Source organism: Parambassis ranga, chromosome 4 (assembly GCF_900634625.1).
Source record: "Parambassis ranga chromosome 4, fParRan2.1, whole genome shotgun sequence".
NCBI lineage: Eukaryota > Metazoa > Chordata > Actinopteri > Ambassidae > Parambassis > Parambassis ranga.
In genome coordinates this window covers 6,240,517-6,267,305 of record NC_041025.1, presented here as the reverse complement: position 1 = coordinate 6,267,305, position 26,789 = coordinate 6,240,517, and the positions used below count along the sequence as shown (strand labels likewise).

At 42.2% G+C, this 26,789-nt stretch overlaps 2 protein-coding genes across 3 annotated transcripts in view; one reads left to right on the top strand and one right to left on the bottom strand.

Annotated features, from left to right (window-relative positions):
- scfd2 (sec1 family domain containing 2) overlaps positions 1-20,114 on the top strand; it is a 70,735-nt gene extending 50,621 nt beyond the window's left edge. For both annotated transcript variants that reach the window (XM_028404461.1, XM_028404460.1), the window contains exons 6-9: positions 10,019-10,164; positions 13,281-13,415; positions 17,186-17,305; positions 19,769-20,114. In XM_028404461.1, coding sequence (XP_028260262.1) covers positions 10,019-10,164; positions 13,281-13,415; positions 17,186-17,305; positions 19,769-19,861 — 494 coding nt within the window. In that variant the 3' untranslated portion in view covers positions 19,862-20,114. The remainder of the gene's footprint in view (positions 1-10,018; positions 10,165-13,280; positions 13,416-17,185; positions 17,306-19,768) is intronic.
- A 731-nt stretch (positions 20,115-20,845) lies between these two features.
- rasl11b (RAS-like, family 11, member B) lies at positions 20,846-23,035 on the bottom strand. The gene is made up of 4 exons (XM_028403854.1): positions 22,781-23,035; positions 22,639-22,695; positions 22,470-22,546; positions 20,846-22,013 (listed from the first exon to the last, which is right to left on the bottom strand). The coding sequence occupies exons 1-4, from the start codon at positions 23,016-23,018 to the stop codon at positions 21,516-21,518; spliced, it is 870 nt and encodes a 289-aa protein (XP_028259655.1). The 5' UTR covers positions 23,019-23,035; the 3' UTR covers positions 20,846-21,515.
- Positions 23,036-26,789: the final 3,754 nt, after the last annotated feature.

The window sequence follows — 26,789 nt, the reverse complement described above, 5'->3', positions numbered from 1 at the left end:
ATGGATGTAATAGAGTCGGGGCAGAGGCGAAGCAAACAAGCTGTTTGAGCTGTGAAATTGAAGAGGATCAAAGTGTCAGTGAGTCATAAATAAATCCTGGTCCCTCCCTGTGGATAGATGGGGTGGATGTGGTGTTATATCGACTAGGTCACAGCTCTATGAGCATCAGGAAAACACACACCAATCTCTCTCAGCATATGTGAAGAGCTTAACACTCTAGTTACTATAACAGAGAGTAAAAAACTCATTAAAATGTAGGAGGTGGTCCATTGAAGCCTTATTGGTCGGCAGGTTTTCCCAGAATTCTGTCTGTCTGTGTGTTTGTGTGTGTTTGATGCAGTGTTGGAGACTTGCAGTGCTATGAGCTTGTTTCCTCTGGGCCACATGTGCTCTCTGGTGCTGTGCAGACTCAGAGAACAGCAGTAATGAGAAGTCCAGGTGCAGATTTTACCCTCAGGGAGGAAGTCCTTGTTTACTCATATTTAACCTTGTTTCTGACCTCCCTTTGCTTTGGGCTCTCTGACCTGCAGTCAAACTGATGTTGAAAAATGTTGAGATAATCAACTGGTTACCAGCCTGTGGATTGTGGATATTGTAGACTCAATGATCCTGACTAAAACATTACATGTTTTCTTACATTTTAGACTTTAAGATAACTTAGAAAAAAAGCAGACTTGTTCCTGTCACAGGCAGAAGCACATACTTATGATGACATCAGTGCAGGTGTTTCAGTAACAGTTTAGATCAGTTCCATAACCCACATTATATCTTTTATGGCTAGTAACAGTTGCAGAAATCTCATGTTGAAGATGAGACAAACTTGTAGAAATCATAAAACAGATCTGCCTTATTTAATAACCCAACTCATATAAGATATAATTATTTGGTCCTGTCCTGTATTGCAAAGTTACTGACTACTTATATCTAACTGTCTGTTTTGTGTCTATGATTATGAAGTCTCCTGTGTCATTGGTTACTTGTTTTGGGTTGAACTGAATACTTTATCCTGCAGTAACATTCAGCTGTGTCTCAGTGTCTCTTGTAATGAAGAACTTACAAAAGAATTATTACCCAACTCTGGAGCTTAGGAGCTTTATTGTCAGTTTGTGAGGCTGTGTAGCACTAAGAGTTGTTTTCGAATGTGCACAGATGTTTTATTGAAAAATCTCATTAAGAGTTAAGCAGCCAAGTATTCCCCTCAGGAGTTTTTTTGCAAACCAAATAGCTAAAAGAGGCTAACTTACTTTCATCAGATTGATTGACTTTTAAATTGACTTACATTAATATCTGCTGAACTTGCAAATAAACTTTTTGATTTTTTTTTTATATTTATTTTTTTAACAACACACCTTCCCCCAGAATTTGTAAGATTTATGCAATCTAAGCTATAGTTACCTTACAGTAGCAGAATAGTGTGCTTTTCTGGCTCTGACCAACAGAGGGCTGTCTGTCAGAGAAAATGTTTATGTTGTAAATCTTATTCCCTTCACATTAATAGATTTTGCCCATTAAAGATACAAATACACAAGACCCCATTTGTCCAACACATTTACTTGTCTGCACTGCACTGTTGATGTTGTCCTCAAGGGGGCAGACTAACTCAACTTTTACTCGCACTGACTGGCCCATTGCCTGTCTCTGTGTATCAGAGGGAGCTGGTCAGCTCAGCATGCGTGTCTTGTGGTATGCCTGTGCACAATAACTTGTCTAAATGAGATGTGCCCATCCTACAGTCAAGGTCTTTGTAAGCGGTTAGAGGAGCTCAGATACTGCCAGCTTCTGCTGAGAGATTAGAAAAAGCAAACACTGTGAGCACTTTTTCTGTGGAATGGCCTGATGTCTGCAGCCCCTGACTACCTGCTTCAGGAATGATCTTGAATTGAGGAGTGATGAAAACCTTCTCTAACCGGTGTGGACACACTCAGATACATACACACACACACACACACACATTCACATTTGTGTTAGTGTGTTCACACAAACACAACATATTTCACAAAATTAAAAAAAAAATCACCTTCTCTGTCTAGGCCTGGCACACACACTCAGTCATCACAGTGCTAATGACATTCTTCCACACACATGCAGGTATGATTGTGTAGTAACATTGTGCAGGTTCACATGGGTTCAGTGACTGACCTACTGGAGAGAAATGTTTATTTTAAAATGCTCTCTGAGTCACCTCTGACATGCTCGCTGCACCAAGGTTTTATGGCTTTTGTATTGCAGGTCACAGTCTGCATTTTCACTTTTTAAACTCAAGGCTTCATTCAACAGCGTCACACAATTCTTTCACACTTATGTAAGCCTTTCTGTATAATGAGGTGTTAGTGAGTTTTTTCCTTTATTGCATAACATCGTCTTGGCCAGCCAGTTCTATGATAAAATACTTCTGGCTCCGAAAATGTAATCAGATCCCCTCAGTGTTCACTGTTAATTAAAGCTCCCATTATCTGCGCCTGCAGGTAATGCAAAACATGCAGGACGCTCATACACACAGCTCCCACCTGTGTATTGACACATTTCAGTGCACACAAGTACACAAAAGAAAACAGACCCTGAAATTTTATGAGCTATACTGTGTCTATATAGTGCAAGCAGCCTTTTGAGCTGTCTGAAAAGGTTGCTATGTCAACTACGTTCTCACCCGCAGAAACATAAATCCTAGCCAGATAAGCACCTTGTGACACTATATGAACTCAGACACCCTAAATATACAAGAGCACAGCCTTGAAAAGCCGTGAGCCTTAAAAGGAAGATAAAACGTCTAAAATACACCAGCACGTTTAGCAAAAAACAAATCCATTAATCCATGTTTATAATAGAAGTGGATGGATTTCTGATTACCACTTTTTGTGTCACAAATCATTATTGTAATTTATTTAAATATTGTTTGTTTTTTTAAAACAATTGAAACCCAAGTGTATGAAAGTTTAGTTTTTTTAATTTTGTTATATTTATATATAAATGGCATATTTGCTCCCTTGGAGCATGACAAAACTGTTCTTTCAAGTCACAGGATTGTAGGTCATGAGGACCTTGTGTTGCAGACACGAGGACTCGTTCACTTCTTTTGCATCCTTTATGTTTACTATTTTAAACATGCTTGTCTCTTGCTTCAAGGTAGAATCCATTCAGCAACACTTCGTGTTTTGCTCTCTGTGGATTTCACTCTCAGGGTGTGTTGATCTCTTCAGTGGAGGATAATATGGATCTAAAATGTGAATAAAAACAAGGACGTGGCTTTTCACTTTTATTATATATATAAAGTATTATATTATTTTATGTATATTATAATATGTCAGTATGTTCTTTGTTCTTTTCCCATTTCCAGAAATCTGATGTTTCGCATTATGCAAGATTCTTTTCATTTCTTTGCACATTCCAAACTGTACATGTTTTACATTTTAGTTTGAAGCATTTCACCTCTGACATTTCATGCTTTTAGCTACTCTGGAAAGTATTAAGACACCTTAAATAATTTCTTTGACAGAATTAATTGCTAATGTGCTTACCCAACTCATGCAATATTTACCATCTGTAATCAGAATTGCACATGCACAACATGTGTACCGGTACATGTATTCATTTAATCCAAGGAGAATATGTTTCAGGAGATGTGTGAACAAGCACCACTGGGATGCAGTTATGTAACTACTACGAGACAGGGGAGCTAGCATGCTCTACATGCAGTCTTCCAGACAACCACAGATGAACTGATGTCGACAAGGGGCTTTAACATCTCACCAGAAACACACACATACTCCTTTCCCCTCCTCCCCCTCGTCACCCCATGGAAAGAAGGCGACTCATGTTGCATTGCGTGCAGAGTTGTAATTTTGCCTTTGTCTGGAATCAGTGACATTCTTTGCGCCTTGCCAGATTTCACTGATCCACCTCATAACCTTGTTTGAAAGACTGTAACCATGGTAATTATAATACACTCTGCCATTCATCCACACACACATACACACACATATATACACAGAACACTGTAATTACAGAGGATCAAAGTCAAAAGGAGCAGGGCTGATAGTCCAGCTAATAGCACATGACAGCAAGGTGAAACACACAAATATCAAAGAGTGAACTAGTTTTTATGCTTTACTTAATACTGTGGTCATGAATCAGCAATTGTCTGGGACAGAAAGTATTTGAAATGGAAAAGGGTGAGTAATGACTTTAATATAAAAACCATAATGTTTCATTTGCAAAGAATGTGAAGCCATGTTGTCAAGACAAAGTAGGTTAATGTTAGTTGCTTTGTGTCTTTGAAGAACTGTTTATGGGCAGTGTGTGTGTGCATGCATGAATATGTGTGACTGTGTGTGTGAGCCTGCTACAAGATCTGCTTTTAAAAGACCTTAAGTAAGATGGTTAAATTAGTGGCTGCCAGACTCTTCTTGAGCAGATTGATACACTACCCAATGATTTAAGATGCTGCCCCCACCTACATCTCTCACTTAGAGTCCCACTTATAGCTTTAGACACGCGTACCCTCGTTCGTGTTACTCATTTATTATGCCCACACAGAAACTCCCTTTGGCGGCGACAAGGTGTTTCCCCCACAGTAGGTCCAACATGCCTGCTGTTTGATCTTCTCATGCCTGCAGACAGCATAACATCTAAGGACCTTGTTGCCAAGCCACTGTGCAGCCCACATTCCCATTCACTAACACAGCCGCCCAAGCTGACATGAAAGTGCACGGGAGAAGATGTTATACATGCAGATCCTTCTGTTCTCCACAGTTATGCTGCCTGTGGGATTCTCTAACCAGGATAGTTTTCACCATAAGTGGCAGAGTGTAAACCACAACGCCCTTAGCACGTGATTAATCATATCCACTTTGAGCACACGGGCTGAGATCTGAATCTTAGGATGCTGGCTACTATGTGTGTGAGTGCTCTTTATGTTTTTTGTTATCAGTAAGGTTTCTTAACAGTGACAAAGGTGAGAGTTTTAAGTAAGTGTGTGTGTGTGGGTGCATGTGTGTGCTCGCAAATCAGTGTGAGGATCATTGTTCTGCACTTCCTAAAGAGTCTCTGAAGGAGCCCAGATTAACAGGTCTTGTGTTTTCTCTCAAGTGGGCCACTGGAAGGGATTAAGCCTTAACACCGGAATTCAGACAATTATGTGCCTAATGTCTTTGGTGCTGACACTGCAGGCCAGCCCTCTGCTCCACTGAATGTTGCATCTGACCACCTCTGTTGGGTGATGTGATGTCTGTTGTCTTTGGCTCCATCTTTGCAGTAAATCGCAGTGGAAACTGGTTCATACTGTAGGTAGGAATTTGAATAAAATATATATTTTTAGACACGCATCCAAAGCATACTGACTATTGAGAAAGATGTCCATACACTCCTTCCAGTCCATTTAAGGTTAAAGTTTGACAGCAGCTGGCTTTCCTTTTTCTATTCAGGTTTTGTTTGGCTTGTAAGTCTAATAACTTCCGACTTAGTGTAAATACTTTAAGTAAATACTGTGTAATGTCTTACAACCGTATGTGTGTATTTCCACAGTCTAGTCCATAGTAGCCATTTGTGGAAATGACTTCCTCCTGACCTGGGTATCACTTTGTTGCCATAGTAACAGTGAGCATCACGTAAGACAAAGGGGGCATGACATGTAAACCCACCACTTCCGCCTGTCCTCTTTCATCCTGAGATACAGTAGCAAAGAGATTTTTCTCACTGGCATTCCACACAAGATTACTGCAGTGGCTGCGTGCCTCTGCCTTCTTTCTCTGTTCCTGTTAGGCTCTAAAAATCACGTACTCTCATTCTTTTCTCAGACAGGAATAGAATTTTTGATCAGGTTTCAAAATAAGCCAGGATATTTATAAGCAGTCTCGTTGTCTACATTCCATGGATAAGTACAGAATGATTAGTTTTGATTGTGGGGTCAGGCATAGATGGCGAGCTGCCGCAGTGTTTTGAGGGTTGTTGCGGAAACAGACCGTTTTTCTAATTTAATGTTCCTTGTGTGCTGCAGCAGAGACCGTGTTTCCTGTATGCACAAAAGTGTGCCGATACTAATAGACAGAAATGCTTCCACATCTCTCTTATCTGCACAATCAGTCTTGTTTTTTTTCTTCTACCTCAGTTGTAACTGTAGCACTAGTATTTTTCTTAATGCTATGACATCTCACAAAGAGACCCCGGTTATCCTTGGAATCTACTGGACCTACTGTATCCATGTGTCTCATATGTTGAAGAACATGGTCTACAAAAGGGGTAACCTTTATAGACAGAAAAGGTCAAACTGGGTATTGTAAAATGAGATGATCTTGCCTGTGGAGAGTATCTATTTGCAGCACCTGGTGGCCTTGGTAGCTGAAGCACCGAAGGTTTACTCAAAGGCCTCCAAACCAGCATAGCATGCAATAAATCTTAGGATTGCTTTGGTCACTGTGGATCCAAAGATCAGGAAACGATTCAGGATGCAGCTATAAAATTGAGACACTGCTTTCATAAATCCCTCATCATTCCATCATTGCACTGTGAATTTTATGACTTTCTAAAACACTAAATGTGAATTAATCCCCCAGAAAGGTACTGTTTGTATTACAGTGCCCAGCTGTTTCATGGAACTTTTTAGCCTTCCTGTTTTTGAGGATCTCTAGAAGGGGCTCACTGGCTTGAGGTTAGGGCTATGTGGGACTAATATTCTCTACTAAAAGTATAAAATGCCCACTGTCTGTCATTCTGCTGTAAGAATTGCAGGCTTCAAGGGTGCACATTTCTAGCTCAGGTCTTTAAACAACAGCATAAGAATCCTCAGTGTCGTCACCTGATTGCCTCCCTCCTCCCTCCTCCCTCCCTCCTCCCCCTGCAGTTCTTGATTTTCTTTTCAATCCTTGTCCAACTCAATCCATTAGTGATGCATTCCTGCATGCTCCTTTTGGTTGGGTCCACCTTTTAAGCGTCACAGGTTATGCTCACACCTCTCTTATTAACTATTGGTCATCTCCGGCTCTGTTAGATCTAATTAAGAAAACCCTCAGTCATCCATTTCCTGCCCGGACTTTTAATGGTTGTATCAGGACCAACATTCTCTCTCTTTCCCTCGTCTGTCTATGTCTGAGCAGCTAAGTGCGGTTCTGAGTCAGTCTTAGATATTATTCTGGGATTAACTGGACAAAGCATTGTTAATATGAGTGGTTTTGTGAAGTAAACATGACAGAAATAGAAGGTGCAGAGCTGCTCAAATGTATCCGCTTTTACACAAAAACAAGGAATGAATATTTATTACTATTTGACTTGCGTGAGAGGACTCAGACAGTGTGTGTGTGTAGGGGGGGGGGGGGGGGGTGTTGTAAATGTGATGTGGTGCTGATATGGTGGGTGGCATGGCATGGCAGCGTCGCGTGACATGAATTCAGACACAGGTGTTCAGCCTCACAGCCAAACTTGATGTTCCCGAATCAGCACCTGGTCCTGTTCCGGCTCAGGACCTGCAATGCCATGATCAACATCTAAACCACAGATTGCCTCAGATGTGGGGGGGCTGCATCTCACTGCCTGATGCAGCATCAGACCTCACCCCGGGCCTGCATTGTATGCTTTGGAAGCAAGTCAACCGGCTCTCTCACGGCAGACACTTGAACAGATCTACACATCTCCTCCTACCACATATTTAACACACTCCCATGCCAGTATGCACACATCCTCAGCAGATGGTTTCTGTCACTTTGCTTAAATTTACCAAATGTTGTGTTTTCCTGTTTTTTTGTTTTTGTTCCTCTCTCTGTATAAATACCCGGCAAACATCAGTTGTAGTAGTCGTAGTTCGTCTTTTTGCCTGCTTTTCTCCTGTGCGGGTGTCTGGAAAGATAAGACCCCCATCTGACTAAGTCTTCACGCTCTGCTCAGTCAAAGAGGCCCGCTGTTTTTCCTTAGAGTTTACCTCTCAGGCAGGGCTAGCATAAAGAGAAGCAAGCCGATGGGCCAGACACTTTCACATTCCTGAAGACAGCAACTCAAAACAAAGACTCGCCGTGCTAAATTTGATATTATCTATATGAGGAGGGACTATATCTATATGAGGAGGGACTAAGAGAGAGAAAAACAGTCAAGCTGTTCAGTGTACTTCATCACACTGTGTTGACACTGACGTATTCCTCAACATATATAATGTGCCAAATAAAATTAAGCTAGGTATTCATTCAGGTCACTTTTCAGCCCTCACACTCCCATCCGTGTACCGGTGTGAATAAAGGCAGATCTTTACCACATGTTCTCTGACTGTTAGATCTTATCTCCAAAACTCACATATTACTAACATACACTGTGTGCATCTGTCTTTGCTTACAGTCCAAAAGTCAGGCTGTGTAAGATGTATGAATTCATATGTTGTTATGTAATCAGAAAATGAGAGCTTTAATTGAATTTCCTGGGTTTAATGATAACCCCGTGGTGGCAGAAGTCTTGCAAAGCCTTTTGAGTCCAGCCTAATGAGTATAGAGTGCCTGGGATTTTAGCTACTTTTAACTAAAGCGGGGCATTCACTAATATTGTAATTGTTCCAGAGACATGGAGACGCCTAGGTTCGGTAATATAGTCCACGCTCTCGCGCTTGGTCCAATGTGATTGAATAGGGCTGCTGTCATTTGGTTCAGAAGCAGCTGTAATCAGAATTAGTGTGATCAAATAGTGTCAGAACAATGTGACAGCTGATTTCACTGTGTTGGCGGCAATGATCCAACACAATTAGGCTGGATGCCTTGAATTTTCCTCCAAATATATTTTTTCCATTTATGGTAAGCTGTAATAATAGCATGCTGCTTCCCATGTGCTTGTTACTTTTGGTTAAGTCTAAATGTCATCTAAAGAAGTGAGGATGGTTGTTCTGTGTCACTGGGATATCCTGGAGACCTGCCCTTTAGGATCAACACCAGCCCTCCCCGACCTATCTACCGGGTAAAGAGCCTGTATGTAATAGATGGATAGATAATTCTAAAAAGAGATATAGATCCTACCTAACAGTTTACACTGCTTCAAAATATTTCAATTATTGTTCCATCTGATGTGTACACTCATCTACACATACTGAAATGCAAACTCAAACCCTACATGTGGACTACAAAAAATAATGCAATCTGTGCTGTCTCAAAGAGCTCAAAGAGCATGGCTATAGATTGTTGTATTGTTGCAGGGTTTTGCTTTTACTTTACATTGGGGATGTACAATACTGATTTTTTATATTGTTCAACTGCCTGTGAGGAAGTGACAGATTAAAGTTCCAGTCCATCTGTCAGAATATAGAATTAGACTCACAATGATCCCCAAAAAGACACACAGTATATGGCCATGCCGATAAGCAGTGACTTTCACCAAAGATACATTTGGAGACCACATAGCTACATTTAAATATTTTATTCTATTTTTAATGTTCTGGTCCTTCTCACACAGCACATATGTGCCGCATCACTGTGTGAAAGCCTCCATTTAATGTAAGTATACTGTACTGGTGCAGAGTCAGAGTTTCATAACACAGCTGACCTCCTGTTTAACAGGAGCCATCCAACATTCCTGTGCAGAGTAAAGTGCCAGTCGACCTACTTTAGCAATAGCAGTCTAAACCTGCAATCATTGTCTTCCCCACTTTCTGTCACAGCATCTGTGTTCTCTCATGCGCTGTGATTTCAGCATGAATCCACAGCAAGTCTTTGGCTTTACTAAGCACTTTTTCCACAGAAGGTAACATCAGCTTTTGATGACACTGCAGTGCTTTCTGCTCAAATAAAGGAGCCCTTGTCCTCTCACTTCCATGGATTTGCCTTGATAATTGGTTTCAGTGCACATCCAGCTGAGAAAATTGCCCCATAAAGCAACATGCCACACTGCCACTGCCAGTTGGTTTTACGGATGCAAATGTATTATTGCATGTTTAGCTTAATTTTTTAGCAGTGTGCGTGATTTCATGTGAATCTGATACAAACATTGAAGTTATGCATTGTTAAAAGTACTTGAAATGTTACACCAGTTTTCCTCAGTTGTGTCACATTCTTGGTTTCAGGTTGTGCAAACCCTGAGGAGCTGTCTACAGAGCGAGCCCATTCTGCAGTGGAGGACATGTTCGAGACCCTCCGAGGTCTAAGCCACACCAGAGACCACCTCAAGCAGCTGCGCTCTGTCTACACTGCTAGCGATGGAGTACATCAGGTCTGGAAAACACACACACACACTTTGTTGCTTTTGGCGGACACCACTCTGAGCCATGTTTGTGGTTAATTATATTCCTGAAAAAAGTAACTAATATCAATGGGCGCATCACAGCCTCTCTCTTGGCTCCAATCACACCATGTTTATTCCAGTCATAATTAATCAGAGCAGCAGACAGCAGCACTGCTTTACTGTCACATGTATGCCCATCATAGCGCTGCATAAAAATGTCAAATTTCCCAAGCACATGTCATGCTGTGCTGAATTACTGAGTGCTGTCGAATTTCTCAGAAAAAACATCAATAGAATGAGTGATGGAGCCGTAACAGCTGGAGTTTAATACAATATATTGAACTCAGTATATCTTGCCTGTCTGGGAACCACATAATCACAGTAGCGAGATGTGTCATTGTAGCTGTTATTGTTCTAGAAGTCTTTAGAATTGTAAAGATTCTCAACAGGAGGAGGTGGGTGATTGGTTATATAAACAATAAAAAATGATAATTGTTCATCTCTGCACTTGGCAGAGACACACATGTACACATGTTTGAGCATATGCATCTCTGACCAGATATATTATCCTTCTTTCTGTGTAGGCATTTGAACCAAGACCATGTGATGAGTCTACATGCCTTACATAACTTTTATCTCCACATTACATTTCAGAAGATCTGCCACTACCACTTTCTCTTTGAAGTAAGAAGTCCAGTCTGCGATCTTCTAAACTTACATTTGTCCATGGGGTGTCTAAATAATTGGTAAAAATCTACAGAGTAGTCCTGTTGGGCATTTATTTACAGCAAATCTGTCCATGAATCATTTGATCATTTGAACTAATGGCTATTTGAGTGATGGTGTTTTGCTGTTATCCTGCCTTTTTGTTGTAGTGGCATTTCAGCACAATTTATGGTCAATAACATCACAACAGCAGTGTTTTTCTCACAGCCACAACAGACGGTGTGAGTTTTATGAAGTTTTGTGTGATGTTTTATTTAAACACAAACTATTAAATAGCCATAAATACAGTTTCTGTATAGCAGTGTGCAGTGAACCTTGGGATATGTTGGACTTCAAAGACCTGTTGCATCCTTTGCAAGTAAAACAGCAAAGTCTCTGCTATGACAAAGTCAGTCTTCATCTGTGTCCCTGATGCAGCCACTGAAGTTGGACATAGCTATGATAACCACTGCTTTATGCTAAGCTAACAGTATTCTGGCTCCTAGGTTACAGATTGAACTTTCCATATTGTTTTGTAAATGCACAAATTTGTTGTTCCATCTGTTGTAGCTATGATGAAGTCACAGGATATTCTGTCCTCCAAACACTGTAGTTCTTTTGTTTTTAACATAAAGTATATAAGTATACATATGCATGCCATTTTTGGTCAACTAAGCCTTTAAGGTCAATTTAGCGCATTATTCATGGGATTTCGATAATCTGTTGTTTTTCCTGCTCCGTTTGTGTTTTTTATTTTGTCACTGTGTTGTTTTGGAACACTCATTTGTTCATCCATCAATGCCGATAAACACGTGGGGCAACCTGATACTCACATGTGAGGGTGTGTGTGTGTGTCTGCACATGTTTGTGTGCAGAGGAATATTTAAGCACTGGCATTATCATATGGCTAATTATCATGTGGGTGTTTGAGGTGCTGATTTCATTGGACTGCTTTTAGCTTTTTGTAAATCAGATGAAAATGAAGTGTGCGTGACTGTGGGATAGATTTGTTGTTTATCCTGCAATGCTGTTGTGTATGTGCGTGCATGAGCAGGTTATGTAGCCGGAGGTGAATCATTCTTGTGTTTACACCAAGATTAGTTTGTGCAGGCTGACCCATGCAGGAGAGTCATGTTGGAGGAGGTAAATATTGCTTTATATAATCTGGACTGTAGGATTTCCCCCCAGCATGTTATGACTGAAAAGAGTGGGAGGCTGAAAAATTCCATTTAAAGAATGATACACAGATAGGTTGCTTGTTGGCGGAAGCGCTGGGCAGCAGTTTTTTTTGGTCCTTTTCACATTTTGGCATGCAGCCTTGATGTGTCACTAACTGTCAGCTCATGTGAAATGAGGAGTTATCCAATGTTCCAGTACTGGAACATATGCAGCATGTTTATTTGAAGACTTCTGCTGTTGAGAATACCTCTTTGCCAAGTCTTATCTGGGTCTTTATTGTTCTCTAAGACAGTAAACTTCACTCCCATGAAAAAAAAATCTCCCTTGAATTCTTGATCCTCTGGCTTTCAGGGCTATAAATGGTACATTTTGTCCTGAGTAGCTGGGCAGAAAAGCTGAGTCCCTGTTACTGCCTGAGGTTTTTTTTCAGGAATCACCTTTTAAGAATAGTTAAAGGCATTTATGAGGCTTTAGCTGAGGTTCTACAGTTCAGCTCCTTCAAGGGCATGTGTTTTATTGAAACTGCTGCTTTTCTCTATCAAGCTGAGCAGGACATAATGAATTGTTGGCATTGAGAACACTTGGTAGATCAGAACTGTGCATATCCTGAGATGCTGTTTATGTGTAACAAATATAATTGCAATCCATTCTCGTGCTATTTTCAAGGGCATAAATAATTTAAATTAACACTAGTATTACTATAAACATTTTAAAACACTGGAATAATTCAGAATTATCTTCAACTCTGTGGGTGTCATGAACATAGTTGACACAGGTGTTGACTCTCCAGGTGATTTATCCACTCATGATTGGCCATAGTGCTATTTCCAGCCACATTTAGGATACTTTTGTCCTGGTTGCACCAGTGTTTAAGCTCCCCTTCCTGAAGTGACTCATAAGTCAGCGGCCTGTTTGCTCGAGCTGAGCTGTTTATAACTCCACTGACTCTCACACCCACAACCATTCACACAACCATACAGATGCTGAAAGTAGGCCTCACTATGTAAATTTCCAACAAATATATATATATACAGATTGTTACTGTGGAATTTTTACCTTTTCTCTGTGTGTATGTATATTATGTATGTGTATAAGACAAAATACCCAAAGTCATGACCATGGTGTGTTTTACCTGACAAATTAGGGTGGCAGCACCACACATGAATATTTGTAGTGATTGCAGTGTTTGCTCTAGTTAACTTAGCCATTGTCTTTCACAGGCCACCTATCGTCCTTTCCTGAGGCAAATCCTGGAGGAAGTCTTCCACCCTGACCATCTTGAATGTCCTGATATTGAGCACATGTCCGGAGGACTTACAGACCTGCTGAAGACTGGCTTCAGCATGTTCATGAAGGTCAGACATTGTTCACAGACACATAAACATCTGGATAAAGTGGGGTCTGTCACCCTGATTTAACTACCTGCTGTCCACAGAAGTGGTGCTTTCTTCTACTCCTTGAGCATAACCTGATTAAACTGTCATCTATGTGTACACCGGACTACTAATTGTTAAAAAAATATCTGATGAATAGGTTCTGAAAGATGCTATGCTTCTAGTATTTACTTACAATGGTCACACTTTATAGGACAGCCACGTGTCTCCACATGGAGTCACCAGCTGCTGCTTTTCACATTGGCAGAGCTCACTCTGCTTCACCAGATGGGCCTAGCATGCCTCCTAACCAAAAAATAAAATAAAGCAACCCTGTTGCTCTTCATGCTACCCCTCCAATCAGGACACAGTCACAACTAAAAGCTTTTTCATTTCCATCACCAAGTAACAAGTAAAATACACAGATAACAGTCACCTCTCTGCATCAAGCAGACTTTATTGGCTATATAACAGTACTATTTTACGGTTTACTTTGTTATGAGTGGCATGATGGGAAATCTTACAGACTTAAATGTAGCAATAAAAACAGGATGTGTATTGCTTCGAGTTTTTTGTTAACATACTCTTATAATGATAATAGCATTATCATCTCACATCATTTGTGTACATATGGGCTGGTAAGGACCTGTTTTACTGTGTAACCTAGAATGTGCCTTATCATGTATTGTGATGAGTGATAAGGAGAACACTACCCAGCAAATTGAATAAGAGCATGCTGGTGTCTTGAGTGGCATTCATCCGTTTGGCGTGAAGGTTTTCTAAAAAGGGCATAAACAGCAAAACAAAAGCAAACACAGAGCAAAACTCAAGCTGATGTCTAAAAAGGAATCACAAATTAGTAATTAAACCTCAATGTTCTGGAATGAAGTCCACCATCCCCACTAACCTGTCCCCTCACAAGCACATTAATCTTATAACGACTGGACCTCTGTGGGCCATTTAATGAGACAGTAATGAGCGGGTGATAACAGCCATTTAATGGGACAATGGTCAGGTAAAATACTGGCCCTACTAGTCAGATGTATGGGAGTATTTAGCACAGATAATGGCCTATTGAACAGTAGTTTAACATCCAAATTAGGTGTGCATTTGCACCTTAAGTACAAGCACACCTATTAGGACTGTTAGTTAAACCGATTCAATGCAGCAGCAGCTGAATCAAACTGTACCAGGGCACTGCATCAGTGAAACACATTATATTTTTAGATAAATATTATGGAGCAGTAAATGGCACCTTTTATAGTTATTATTGCATGTTTGCCAAATTCCAACTTTGCAGCTAGATCATTGATTGTAAAGAGGCACAATGTATTAAATTACTGCTCATTCTTCAGTGGCTCAGGCACAACAACAACCTGAATTTTAGGTTATATTAATATTTTGTCCAAAGGTTTTTCCTCCAACAGATAAGTACTGTTAGTCTTGTGGGTAATGTATATCCACTGCAGAGCAGATCATGATCCCCACTCTGATTATCCCACATCTGGGCCTGTTTAAACTGACGATTACCCCTGGGGAAGAATTAGACAGGTTGTGTAACTGTGGCCTGGTTTCACACAAATTAGGAAACTTGGCGCAGGAACCACCAACTCAGACAGACATAACCTATAAAGCTGAACTTGGAGGTTCTATAGGAGTTTAGTGCATGCCCTACATGCAGTAAAATACCCCAGTTAAACTTCTATTTTTACCCACAGAGCTTATTGTGAACTCCGCAGTTTATATCATGAAGCACAGTGGACCATGCTGTCTGGATTATGATGCACTGAAAGCCTGCACAGTGTCACTTAAAACCGTCATCATAAATGGTCACCAAACTGTTTGTGTGCTATGTTTAGTCTTTGTTTAAAAGTCATACGGGGGGGCTGGCTCCGTCAAATGTTCAGCTGTAGTTCTTCTTTCATTTATGGGTCACATTATTGCCCAATGAGCCTCATTAGCAATTATGAATAGTTTGAAAGTTTGCAGGTCCTGAGTTCTTGATGTTGGACATTAGATCTTTGGTGGGTGGGATGTCTTGCTTCTAGATGTTATTGATAGCCAAATGGAAGACAAAATCAATTTTAGCACGTCTGTTTTTCAGCATCATCATTGCTACATTTGCACATTTAGTCCAGCAGTCATTCAGAACCCCTTGTGTTGGCGTCTTGGCCTTGGTCTTTACTACTCACTAAGCTCCATCTTCCTCCTAGGGCAGATGTTGTAGTATTTAATAGGGTGAGTTCAGACAAGTTCCATAATGGCAGCCCTCTCCACTGTGGATTTGTAGACTCTCAGTCAGTGCTGTCATTTTAAATCACCCTACACACATCCTGGCAGCTATAGCAACCAAACCAGAACACAGAGCTGGAGCAAACAGACACACTGATAGCCTCAAAGTCCAAGTATTCTATTAATGCTGGCTCTGATGGCAGCGTGTCAGCTCCTCAGCTTCCACTAAATGTAATCTGTGAGAAAGATGATACACGATAATGTACGGTAATCTGTGAGACGATTACGTTCCATCCACAGTAGCATGGCTCATATTGTATACATATTGTGTGTGTGTCAGATTTTTATTACTGACACTGGGAAAAAAAATAGCAATTATTTGCTCTGCTCAATATTCTAACCTGTAATATAACCTCATGTACCAGCAACTTCAAACGTTTGATTGTTGCATCCTCAAAAAAAGTATTTTGTAGTAATTTGTTTTTTTTTTAATTATTATTATGTTTGAACACTAATACACTAACACTAATAATAAGCACTGTCTCTTTACAAAAGAGGCTCTGGAGATGGATAGAAATTAACTGATTGGTTTTAGTGTGCACACACCAGCTTCTATCAGCATGTTTTCTAAGGAAACTGCATTAAAACATTTACTCTGTGTGTGTGTGTGGGTGTTGAAACCTTTTCTTCTTGTTTCCACACTCACCACCTGTCTCCTCCTTCCTCTCGGTCCCATGGCAGTGCACATGGTTCTCACAGTGTTTCTATGGATCCAGGTGGTGATGTACCTGCACATGCAGTCGGTGTGTTTGTGACATATTCAAGTGTCACCAAACGCGTCTCGGAAATCAACATATAGCCTGAGCAGCTTACACTAGAAAGCATTAGTTCACACATTTATCCAGAAACACATGTTGAATCATCCTTGACATGCTTTACCCCAGCCTGCTCCTGCTTCACGTGTACAGCCACTCTTCCTCTGGGTCCACCCCCTGCAGCTGTGATTGCTCGGTTAGCATTCACAGTCTTGCCCTGAATGCTGCGCTATGGCCAATAGCACAAAGCCCCTTTCCCCCCGGCAGCGAATCATGCTCCGCAGAAACACCAGACCTTCCCCTGCTGGTAAACAGACATCTTAAAATGGCAGTTAACATTGTTTACACCAGTGTTTGAGTCTGTGAGAGCTTTCTAACACAGGCGATGTGGCAGATTTGTTTTTATGTCTGCATGCGTTGTGCAAGTGTGTGTGTACACCTGCCTTCGTGTCCACGTGGCAACCATCATGACACCAGAGCGAGGAGACCATCACCCCTCTGAGCTTTGTTTGCAGCCACAGCCGCTGCAGAGTCCGCTGTCATCAGTATCATCTCAATATCCCCAGTGTCCTGCTGAGCAGTGACTCAACACAAAGAGGACCACAGATGACCACTTAGACATGGGTTATTTGTCACACCTTGGTCTGTAAAAGTAAGCAGAGACAACAACTCTGATGTTCTCACAATGTCCTGTCCTTATTCCAGGTGAGCCGTCCACATCCCAGCGACAACCCTCTGCTCTTCCTTTTCCTGGTTGGTGGAGTCACTCCCTCAGAGCTTCGTCTCATCAAAGAGATGGTTACCACACACAAACCAGGCACACAGGTGAGGGAGTCAAGGCTCCATTTCTATATAATCGTGGTTACAGTAGACGTTTGCCAATTGACAGTCCCAATTCCAGGTGTATTCTAACCAGGCAGGAGAAAAATGTACATAGCAGTAGCTGATGCATTATTTAGCATGTACAAAGTAAGAAGGGAATGTAACTTAGCTAATGTTTGTAATGTGGCAGTGGCGATGTTTAAAAATAAGATACCATTACAACAATATTTTACATTTTTTATGAGCATTTGCTTGCTTCTCTATTTATTTTATGAGCCGAACTACAATTTATATAAAAAAAATCAATTAAATTAGATCTGTTGCTTTGCACATGAGCAGAGGTGTGATGCAACAGGTCATGGGTATAAGTACGGTGAGCAGCCTCCTTTCAAATGAATGGATTATCAATGCAGTGTAACATTTATGTTCCCTTAATGGATGCAAAAATATTGACCTTTAACCCTGTGAGGTAATCATTGATTACATATCCAGTGAAGTTCACTGGCATTCAGAAATAAAGACTACATGAGAGCCCCACATGGCGCCTTTATGTGAGGAGGCAGGTCAACTTTCAGGCAGATTTCAGATTTCCAGACTGGTCCTGAAAAAGAATGTGATGCACATAAGCACTGACCTACATACACAGGTGGCTCAGATCAGGTGTAAAGGTGAGCGTGTGATCTGATCCTTATACCTTTTAATACAGTAATTTCACACACAACACACTTCTACCTGTGTTTATGGGTAGTTTAAGTGCTGATGAATGTGTTTTTTTTTCGGGGTAAGAGCAATTCAAGGAAGAGGGGGGACGTCAGCTGGTAATGCGGGTTTGTCTTAATAAAAGGCTCCAAGAAGGAGGCCAGAGGCAATGAAAGGCTTGGCCACGATCAAAGCCTTCCATCTGTAATCAGGAAGGACTGAATACAGACAAGCTTATATAATAAGCTGATGGCTCACACAAGCACACACACACACTAACCTTAGTGCATACATGTGCAATACATATGTATGTGCAAGATGGCTGATGTGTGGAGACCAGACGTTCATAGGCACCGAAAACAAAGTGCAAAGTGTTGCACTTGGACAAAATTCCTCCGAAACATACTCACTCTGCCACTACAAACAGGCCTGCTGCCAATTGTAGGTGCCGACCCAGAGTTAAAGAAACACTGCTGCAGGGGAACAGAGCTCCTCTGTTATACAACATAATGGGCTGTAATTCTTATTCCAACTGAAGTACTGAAGTGCAAGCACAGAGCTCAGTTGAACGTCTGCAGTGTCGTACTTCTGTCAGATCCAGATGTTTTGTACATAAATGGACACACAGTGTCTGTTAAAGGTTTAGGTATCACAGCATAAATATAATTATGTGGCAAAGCAGGAAAGAGTTCAACAGGCCACGATAAAGTTCTTCATGTTAAAAAGAGAAGCCACTGTTTGTCTTATATTGCACATTATAACACTGGCATCAAGTTAATCAACTTTAGGAACGGTTCATCTGAGCTGGTAGACTGTAGCACATGTGGAGGAATGGCCCATGATGATGGCTGCTTTTGCAGTACTGTCTATGTGTGTATATGTATCCACAGAACCACCAAAATAGAGGAAAGCAGTATACAGTACAGGCAGGATGAAAGACAGCTCAGTTCAACATGTCCACTCACTCACTGTGAATTCTCCTCACAGTTACCTTCTATGTTCACGTTACCTCAATCAGACCTTACACAGACTTTGTACCAAGTAGTCCTCAGTCCCTTTAATGTCTGGTGTAACTAATTTGGATGTCTGGGTTTATACATACAACTACTTTCGGAGAGGTTCATATGTGAGAGGGGCTTCAGTTTAGAAGCCTGAAAGTTAAGTCAAGCAAAGAAAGCACTGCTGAGGGATACGCAGAATTGTTCTGTAATGTCTAAAATCATAACTGACCAAATTGTTGACAGCTATTATACGGCAGTGTTTTTCCAATCAAGGAAAGTGCAGGAGGGATAAATCATCCCTGATCTACACAGTGATTCTGTCACTAGTCAATTCTCCACCTTCTTTTCATTCTCAGCCTAACATGTATCTGTAGCACCCCTGCTCTGGTAGGTGGATTTAAAACGCTGGTAGTTTGCTTCTTTGCATAGAAAAAAAGAAAAGCTACTCAGCACACATCTTGTAAAAGTGATAGTAGATTTACATGTCAGTATCATGTCTGAATAATAATCCAAGCTCGTTCTACATTTGGTATTTCCCCAAAATTTCACACAACCACCACAGAGTTTCACATTTTTGAGTGTCACCTCCCACAATGAAAAGTAATAAAATAATAACCAACATAAACCAGCCGACACAGACCCGGATTCTTGCACCTTGTTGGTTTCCAATTCGTGCACTATTCACCATGACATTCATGTCTGCTTCATTTAGTGTTGTGTTACACACACATTTTGACCTTAATGAGAGTGTTGTTCTGCGCTCCAGGTGCTGGTTTTCTCCACCAGGTTACTAAGACCGACAGACATCCCAGAGCTGCTCTTCAGCACCCGAAGACTGGTGCCCGATATCGGTGTCTGAGAGAGGCCACCACGTGCAGTCACAGGCACGAACACGTGGACGGACACATGCAACGCAAACCTCTGATGCTCAGGTGTGAGTCGGGCTTGAGAAATTAGATGGTGTGTTGGAAGGAAGGACGAAGCTACATTCCTGTCATGTCTGACGACAAACACGAGTCTGTCAAAGGTGTCGATTTTCTACAGTATGTTTCAGCCTCCGCTGTCATCAGGTGTTAATGCAAAACAATAAAGACATACTTTCCAGACGCCCACTTGTGAGGTTGTGTTCTGTTTGCATTCACAGCACATCGGGCTCAGTTAGCTGTTTTTTGGTCTTCAGTTGGTGTGAACCCATTACAAGTGAAGGTGTGAACAGAGCAGTGTTCTCTGGTGCAGAGAATACACACTCGGTGATAGCATCAACACCTCACAACATTATATGGTGACAAGGAAGAGAATAATTAACAATTCGATTCTCACTGTCTGATAAGGTGGATAATTTACTCACCTACACCCTTCCACACCCCACACCTTCACACATCGAGTGTCCCTCGTTCTGTCACAGTGGTGAGGACAGATGGAACAGGATTCACTTATTAGACTCTGAATTGTAAATAAACAGATGTCTTGTGCTTAATATTATCTTCCCTTATCTTCAGGGAGCTTGGAATTCTCAGAAGATTTGCTAATAAAACAAGGTCAGCTCTGTGAAAACATGAACTCACAGTGATGTCAGCTCCAGTTACCTTCCTTTAAGTCACTGATTTTCTGGGGTCAAGGAGCATACTGGGCTTTGTAAACAAAAGACCTAAGAGGCAGCAGTACAGTCATGCCTTGATTGCCTTTCTAAGATTTCTAAGAACTGCTTTATTCACAGTCACTTTGTTTGGCATGCGTCATCCCTTTCACAGTACTGTAGCAACTTTTATCATGGTCTGATGAAGCCGAGGACAAACTCTGCCTTTTCCACACAGGTAAAAACAAATTAAACCGAGACATTTCATTTCAAATTCATCATTTTATTGTGCACAAAAAAGTGAATCCGTTAGAAATAAATAAGAATGGACCCTTTGGCCTATTCCTTTTTATAAAGTGCATCAGTGAGAGTAACCAACACATGCTACATACTGTCTGCTTGTCCCACTAGAACCCCCTCCCTTCCTCCTAGCTTTGTCCTGATGGTTCTGAAAGCTGCAAAAATAAAACATACTGCAGACAACTTAACATAATAGATGAGCACACACACACAAACAGCTGCACAGAGTGGAGTGGTTGGTATAATAATACCAGCGTTTAGCAGTGCCATGTAGTGGCAGTCTGAATAAGGACCCAGCACAATGGGCACCACAGCTAAAAATAAGCAGTCCTTCAGAGCTGCTGTTGCCAGGAGAGCTTGATTTACAGTTTTTTTAATATGTAGAGTTCAGGTCAGCTTCATTTGGCTGCTCCTGCTCCTGATCAGAGGATGAACCTTCTTCTGTCCACCTATAGGTCACCACTTCTGTACAGAGTCATCTGACCCAGACCACTGTTCATGTCACACCTGCCTTCTCCAGGCAGATTGATCCAGGTCTTGCGTGGAGAAGAATGGATCATCTTCGGTCCTCTTTTCCACCATCAATGTTTTCTTGCTCTCTGTAGCCACTCTGGACCACGTTAGCTTCTGGTCCTTCTCACACTGAGGTGACAGTCCTGACTTTGGCTGACAGCGCCTGCTTGAAGCGCCTCTTCAGGTCTTGCATGTTGGGGGACTTTGGCCTTGGGATGAGGGGCGAACGCCTCTTCTCTGTGGCAGTGCTGGCAGAGGTGTGCGAGGAGCTGGATGCAGGAGGCGGCTGCTTGGCTAGCTGGCAGCACAGCCTGTGGAAAGCCCCGTGCACCTGGCTGTAGTCCTCGCTGGCAGACACTTCATAGAAAGAGCAGCCCAGAGTCCCCGCCAGCAAAGGGCCCTGCTGGGAGTCGATGCGCCTCAGGTGCAACAGGTCGGCCTTGTTGGCCAGCAGGATCACAGGAGGCATGTTGGCCCCACCTGCACGGATGACCAGCTGGTGCAACTGATCGATCAAATCAAAGCTGCGGCGGTCCGTCACAGAGTACACCAGCACCACGGCATCAGCCCACTGGATGGAGCAGCTCACATGGTCAGGCAGGCTGACACTATTATCAGTCATCTGGGAAAGAAAGAAAGGACAGGATGATTACCTTTTCTTTTCTGCACTAAATTAAAAACTGAATCAGTAGTCCAAGCAGATTAAACATTCCCTGACTTTATGCAACTGCTTTTTTGTAATGACTGGAATGCTGACTGAGGCAGACAGGAGCTATAGGATTACTGCTCCTGAACAGAGAGGTTTGGGTGACTGAGAAGTCTGGATGTGGATCAGGGTATCATTTACCCTGGCCCCAGACAACCATTAGCCTAAATGGGAGATTACAGACAGGCAGAATGAGGGGTTCTACTTCACCAGAGAAAAATACAGACACACACACTTTTGCTTTTGGAAAGGTAGCCTGCCAATGCATAGATGATTTAAACAGCCAGACAGTGTGTCAAATGGTATTACGTTTGCACTGAATTATCTCCCAGGTGAGCCCTGACTACAAAAACGTGTGTGAGGAGCTTTTACCTCTGCGCCCGGGGTGTCCTGCACCTGGATGGTCACTTGTTCTCCATCCACCTGGACTTCTCTGGAGTACAGATTACCTGGAGACACGGAAATAATAAAACCTTTAACAACCAGCTAAAAAAATGTTATGTTGAGGAGTTGACTGAAAAAACATCCGTCTTCAACTCACCAGCATTTCTCTCATAGTCTCCGATGAAGCGTCTCGTCAGGAATCTCACCACGAGTGCTGAAATAAAGAAAGCAGAATTTTAGACATTTATACGATTTAACACATCATTGTGTGCAGAGTGGAAGTTAATTCCGTGTCTTACCTGTTTTGCCCACTCCGCTGCCCCCTATAACAGCGATCTTAATGACCCGGTTGGGCACCGGGTATTCAGGAGCTGTGTACTCCGCAATGGTTGACATGTTCTGAAGGAGGCGCATTGTTTCGGTCCGTTGTCGGTTCCGTACACAAACAAACAGAAGTACGTGTGAGTCCAAATGTTTGTATGAAGGGTTCAGATTAATTAATCCTGTGTCCACAGAAGGAGGCAGACAGTATGACATGAACGCGCTCCGCGGGAAGTTGAAGCTGAATGCTGCTGCGGAGGAGCGCACGCCCTTTTTATAGGACTCGAGCGGCGGCCTCCTCTGATTGGACGCTGGTGATCCCCCACACGCCCTCCTCTCCTCGTGTGCTCCCGCCTACACGTGGATGGAGATCAGGGTGGATGTGAAAGTTATAGAGGAAGAAACAGGTGGGAGCTGACAAAAAAAGCCTTTATCTGGCGCGGAAGAAGAGAAAATGTGGTTTAACTTTGCTCTTATTTTCCACGAATACCAGGAAAACACACCACAGGAGCTGGCATTATTTTAGTAGATAACTATATTCATGTGCATTTTCAACATCTTGTATGTGTTTTTCACACGTGCACACACACACACATGAACACACAGCTTTTTTGTTATTTCTCTGGGATGCCTCTGCATGCTTGTTGTGCTGCAGCTGGTGAGCTGTTCAGACATGCCTCTAAACCTGCAAACGAGTCCACACAGGGGGGTTAATGGCTGCTGATGTTGTACAATTACATGCACAAACACACACATATGCATGCATACCTTAAAAGCCTTCATGCAAACGTCTATGCTCTGTTAAAGCGCACCATGTTTACATCATTTCAGTGGTGACAGAGTGGTAAATATGGGTCTATACTGTCAGCAGCTAAGTGCATATTTCACCTGAAAAGCTGCCGCTGCTGCAGATGTAACACATATTATCTCTTTGTCCCACTTTCTTTCCCTCCTTTGTCACACACACACATGCCTGCCCCCCCTCCCTCTCTCCCATCTTTCATTTGTGCTCATGTGCTCTGAGGTATTTTGGCATTCAGTCCTCCAGTGATTACGGTCTGGTATGTATTTTTGATAAGAGTGCTGATGACAGGCGGCTGTGCTGAAATATGAAATTAGTGAACAGGATTCACAAGCAGGTGTGTACACACACATACACACATACAGATGGCTGCCTTCTAACCACATCACATGCATTGTTATCTGTGCAGACTTATGGTGAAATTCTGTGGTTCAGCTTTTAGCAGGTTAGCTTCTGCCTTTTAACATGAATAACGTGAGTGAGATGTCACTACTCTGTCACTGAAGCCCACGCTGATGCATTTTTGTAACACAGAAAGATAAAAGCATCACCGTCGTTCCCTCCTCTAGCAACCAGGCGAGAAGGTTAATGATGACAGATAATAAAGGGGAGGAAGCTTGTGGGGGTGTTTTCCACCTGTTAGCCTAATGGAGGGCCAGGATTCACTCTTTTGATACAAAAGGGACTCAGAGACGGTGAGTGACTCACATCAGCAATCTAAGCAACGGGTTATCAAGTGACTTTAAACTGATTATTGAACAATGCGTCACTTGCTTTGGACACAAATAATATTATTTTATAGTGACAATGTATTTTCACACTGATGTACAGTCACTCTGGTACACTCTTTTTTTTAACCTGCGTATTCATGCCTTCAGGCCGCTGTTGCCTTCACTTTCCTCGAGGGCTGAGTGGAGGTGAATGAATGCCTTTGAGTGATGACAATTACAGCTAAAGCCAAGCAGAACAAGGCCTGACTTAAGGATCAGAGTGTTACTCACACAGAGGTGACAATAGGTGGTTAGAGAGGGTAAAATGGGGGTTATCTTCTGGCAGGGGTGTGGGCAATTGTTAGGGAGAATCCGGGGTATTCACTGTAAACAGAGGAATGTGGGGTTATTTGGGGGCTGAGGGGGGGGAGCAGGTGAAATCTGGAGGAGGAGGGCGATCTGAGAAGGATGTCCTTGTTGACGCAGAGGTGAGGACTGCATGGAGGACTGATTTCCTGAGGTGGCCTCACCTTTTGCAGCAGAGCTGAGAAGAGGCATACAGCCGCCCATTGCCTCGGGCCTGAACTCATGGGGGGGGGTCATTTGGGATATCAGAGAGACACGGAGCAGTTTAGAGGCTGCCCTCAAGGGCAGACTGTATAAGCCGTGTGTTTGTCAGTATCGTGATAGATGCTTATCATTCTCATTGCCTTTAATCATTGTCAGCAGGGGTGATTAGCAGGCAATTATTTTTTGCTAAGCCCTTCAAAGCTGTGTGATGAAGTTTTAACTTCCATATTTTTATTCGTGGATTTAAAATGCTACAGTTCAACGTCCGGTTGTTCTCCGTTTTCATGCCGCTGCTGATGGCTAAACATAGCTCTGATCCATCCACAAATCTCCTCACATGTCCCTCCACTTGTTTGTTTATATCTACACCACATTTACATTTCCACTGACCAATGGAAATTGAATTGGCCTGCCAGCACAAGCAGCTCTGACCTGCACAAAGGAAGAGGTCGGGTTTTTTTTTTTTCTTATTGAAATGTAAACCTTCCAACATTTGCATACCTCTGAATGGTAGCAGTGGCGGGGGGCAGGTAGCAGGTTGTGTTTGTGCAATGCTACTAGCTGTGAATGACAATAGTTGCCCCCATCACCATACACACACACATATACGCCACCTCCTCCCACTTAAAGAATGCCAGCTGTAAGCTTAGACCATTTAGTCAGAGTGCGGCGGAAAATATTCAAATCTTGATTCTGCATCTCTCATTCATACTGCTCCTGTTTACATTCCTCAGCTGATCTCTGGCGTAACATTGGACAATTGGTTTACGCTCTTATTTCTGGCATGCCTGTGTTTTTGTGTGTGCCAACATGTATAGCAGGGAGCTGTAGGTGTTGCAATAATAACAGAGAATAGGGGGTGTTTTCGTCTGGCGGGCATGTGACCGTAGACATGTGTATTTAAGGTAAGACTTTAAACTCAGGGATTATCCTGTTTTTACTGTTTAAGAAGTTTTTTTATCCTCTCACGTGCTGAATCTGTGAGTGAAAATCAATCTGTGCATATTTAGAGTGATTTAAGCCACAGGAGATCAAGACGTTTTAACCTGAGAGAGGAAGGAGGTTATATTCAGTCAGTTATAGTCAGTTACCTGCTGGCAGTATACTTCATATCCCACCGTCAACATCTATATAAGGATATTTTTGGTGGGTTTGCATCCTCTGCATCTTTCATCCGTGCACAGTAAACAATGCTGTCATCAGTCCACATTTGCAGATAAACAGGAGGTGGATTGATGCATCTTTGACCCAAACCATTTTAGCTTCGGCTGTCTTTTTATGAATCACTTTATGAAACAATCACACATTTATTTAAAGTCATGTTTATGTAAAACAGGGCTGCAGTGAAATGAAATCATCAGTGAGTGTATGACAGACTTATTGGGACACTCTGTCTGGTCTGGACAGATCATGTTCGGACGCAGCGTTCATTGGTCCAGATTTATGGTCCTCGGCCTCTGTCGGTAATTCAGGCTTCTCCCTCAGGGGCCCTGTCTGGACGTCTGGCCTTGTTTTACTGCCCAGCCAGAGCGGAGCTGGATTGGTTAGTGCTGCAGGCACAGCAAGCTACATGGCACATCTTCTGTGCTGCTTTAATTCAGACAAATGGCTTCCTTAAGGGCTGATTAAGGGCTGGAGCTATGATCTACTGGGTTTCCATGCTTCACACATTGGCAATAACACACACAGTATGCACTGTCCATGCATATTAGTACAATGTGTACTGTGCAATAATGTACCAGATGGAATTATTTGTATTTCATATTCTGGCTCTGCTACCTCTGATTTATCATCACAGCTCTTTTCTGGGCTTCTTCACAGTCCTCAGTGGGTCACAGTGACCTGCTCTGCTCATCATCAACGAGAGCTGATGAACAGTCCTGAAAAAGAAGGTGGCACAGTGCA